At 32.9% G+C, this 3540-nt stretch overlaps 1 protein-coding gene across 1 annotated transcript in view; it reads right to left on the minus strand.

The window, feature by feature from the left end:
* The window catches only part of WNT3 (Wnt family member 3), a 29879-nt gene extending 27153 nt beyond the window's left edge, over positions 1-2726 (minus strand). Inside the window, exon 1 of the mRNA XM_026718226.2 lies at positions 2615-2726. Within this exon, the coding sequence (XP_026574011.1) occupies positions 2615-2694 (80 nt within the window). The 5' untranslated portion in view covers positions 2695-2726. The remainder of the gene's footprint in view (positions 1-2614) is intronic.
* Positions 2727-3540: the final 814 nt, after the last annotated feature.

A 3540-nucleotide genomic window follows, 5' to 3' on the forward strand; every position in this document is an offset into this window, starting at 1 on the left:
GCAGAATCCTAGAGAAAATACTGGTACATATTCTCTTATCTGAGAATCAAATTTTTTGGCTGGTTTTATGCATTTGTGCTCTCAAGTTGGCTAGATTTAATAGTGCTACAGTATTACTATACAGAACTATGTATGAAAATATGTACATGTATGTGTATGTATGTGTATGTATGTATGTATGTATGTTTGTTTGTATGCATATATGGGTGTGGGTGTGCACGCACACACCAGGCAATTTGAAACTATTGCAACTTGTATTAGATTCATTTTTTATTCCCAGCATCAGGTCCTTAATTAGCTTTCTCATTGTCTTTTGCACCTTAAATTTCAGATTTGTAGCTCAAACAAATTGGGTAGACACTGATTCAAGATAAAACTAGGTAATCAAAATTACATCATCTAGTTAGACTGTTTACTTTGAAGAATTTTATATCTTTTTGTAATGCAGAAGTAAATTATGACTTTCCCATTTTTATATATGTGAAAGGTGACTCCTGCCTCATATATTCTGACTGACCATTTCTCCCCCCTGTTATACATTAATAAAACCAATACATTGATATTTTTATGCACTTGGACATATTCATGCAAAATTATGCATGGTTATTAATGTATTAATTTTTATTATTATTTGTTAAACAATTATTTACCGATTATCTTCTTCCGCTGGAAGTATATCATGAAGAGGGATTGAACATTTGTGAGAAACTTTAATAAATTCAGATCTTTCCCAATTCACTTAAATCCTGCTGCATAATACAAGATGAAGGAACATAAACTTTCACATCAAGTGAAAATAATCACTTGAATTTGAAAGGAACTGAGTGACTAGAAATTGGAAAACATACAACAAACTAAGGTGCGAAGATTGCTGTGAAATTTGTTCATTTCTGAGCCTTGTTTTCAATGTAATTATTAGAGCATTTGCTCTATACTATACTAGAAAATACAGCTATTCAAGCCAAAAGCGGAGCTCAGTATCTGTGACGTTTTATAAATTCTCTATAGATAATTTTCATTACCCTAAAATATACCTAGGTGCATATTGTTGTTGAATTATATATGTTTGTATTTTAAATTCCAGAGGCTTAATCCTTTTTCTTTGAGACAAAAGATATCTACTGGAAGAATAGATTTTAGGGGAAAGGAAAAATTAAGCAGGCTGAAGAAAATAGATCTCTTATAGTGCTTCTGTCTACATTAAGAAGTATGATTGAAAGGGCAAAATTTTACTAAAATATCAATATTTTTCTTTATAACTTGAAATTATTAACTTTAAATAAGCAGTACAACCATATTCTGCTTACTAAACTAAATTCTCTGAATCAATTCTTGCTGACAGTTATATTTGTAACTAAACATTTGACTCTTAAAAGTTTACCACTTCTTTTTAATAGGAAGTTTGTTTCATCAAACCTGGGGCTAAAAGAGATCTGATTAATCTAATTTCTGACAGGAGAATCTTTTTGAACCTGGAGATACATTTTGGTTGTGCTTTGCATATATGAGTCATATCCATTTGGCATTGAAAATATGAGTATTTTGTTGTTACTGTGATTTAATTTTTCTCAATTATTTTCACATAATCAGACAAAATAAGGTTAAAACACTGCTAGATATACTGAATGTTTATTCTTTATTATTTATCGTGGACATCTGAACAAAATTTTTCCAACACAACTTATTTTTCAAAATTAAACACTTTTTGATTTATATTCATAGCCCACTTATGATTATATTTAAATAGGAATTAAGGAATAACTTACATAAAAGGAAAACTTGGAAAGTGATAGTGGAAGGCCATATTTACGTTAACTCCATATTAAAGCTGTTGATATTTCTAATTCAAGTGTTTAACATATTTTAGTATAAGGAGATATTTTAATAAAGCCACAGGAAAAACCAACATTAGATTATTTAAATGCTAAAATATTTTTAATAACCTAAGTTTTGGTTTTGCTGAAAAAAATCTCAGATCACCCCATGCCCCAGTACAGGGAAATAAGTCTTTGGCAAAATAATTTTTAACTTTTATCTTCTTGGTTTGCTTAAATAGAGCCAATATTTTTATGAAGCAAGCAGGAAATTAAAATGTCAAATTGTTGTCATACCCCCCCAAAATATTGAAGTTAAAACTTAGATCTTGGTTGTTTTCTTGATACTTTTTGCTGCAGATGTTGGCATCATTAAGCAAATCTATTTAAAGTGAAAGAGCACATCTGAGGAGTCATTTTATATAGCATTGTTAATAAACATTTGTGATCTGCTGGCAAATACCTAATAACAGCAAACCTTGATGGTAGTTTAATGTTTCTGTTCTTTTAGTTGATTGCCTTTACAATGTCTGCTGCTTATAAATTAGATTCGAATATATTATTCTGATGCCATAGATGACTGAGGCAGACATTTTTAAGCAAAAGGAAAAAATATTTTAAGTATCACTCTCCCAAAATGGAAAAAAGCAAAGTGAACATGTAGCAACTTTGCACAAATTCTGAAAAAGCAAAATGATGAGAAACATGAATCAGGATGAAGAGAGGATGCAAATATACTAAAGTAAGGAAAAAGGAGTAGGCTGACAAAAAGTTTGAGATGAGGAGAAAAGAAATCTTACCACCAAATAGGGTAACCAGCTAGGACCTTTGTATCACCGAAGAAAAAAGCTAAAGTTAATCCAAGCAGGTGGTAATCCATTAGTCCAGGCTTGGTGCTGAGGAGAAGAGCACTCTCCACGAAGTTTGCAGAAAAACATTTAAGGACCCCCCCCCCTAAAATCAAAACAAAACAATCCCACCCTGGAAAAAAACAACACGGGTATTTCTACCCCCCCTCCCCCCTCACATGTACAGCCCCCCAAAGCCAAGAAATATTCCTAAAGTAGAAAATGACTTTATGCTGGTCAGAAATGCACCTCACTGAACCTTTTTTCCCCACCCACCCCTGACAAACTACCAAAGCCTCTATTAAAATGTGCTGTGCTTTGGAGATGTCAGGAAGCTTCCAATCAGATTGCACGGCCTAAGGTGAGGGATGAGCCTATAGTTCAAGGCTGTCAGTCATTCCAACATTTTCAACACACACACACACACACACACACAGCAATGTGTGCTTGTTACAGAGAGTAATAAGCAAACCTTGAAAGAGAGTTTTTTGGTGTATTCCCTTTGTGATTCTCCCCCAATTTTTAAACTCTCCCATGGGATGTACAGTTTATGGTTCATCTGCCATGACATGATTAAGCTTGAAAGGTAAGGTGAGAATGGGAAATCTCTTGAATTTCATTGGTATGCCTTCTGGGCTCCTTTTGTATTCCTCTGCCAGTTGGATGGCAAATACAAAATCTGCTCCTTCCAAGGCAATTTTACAGGTTATGCACCTTCACTGTCTTATAGGTGAAAAATTATCTGTTTTTCAACTGAGTATCTTTAAATATTTACTTAAACCATTTCTGCCTCATTTCCTCAAAGCAATTAAAAACAAATGTAGGAAAAGCAGAAATGAAAAAGAAAGAATGTAAAATCAATTAACAATATACCTATT

Source organism: Pseudonaja textilis, chromosome Z, assembly GCF_049901715.1.
Source record: "Pseudonaja textilis isolate UNSWEBS1 chromosome Z, rPseTex1.2, whole genome shotgun sequence".
Lineage (NCBI taxonomy): Eukaryota > Metazoa > Chordata > Lepidosauria > Squamata > Elapidae > Pseudonaja > Pseudonaja textilis.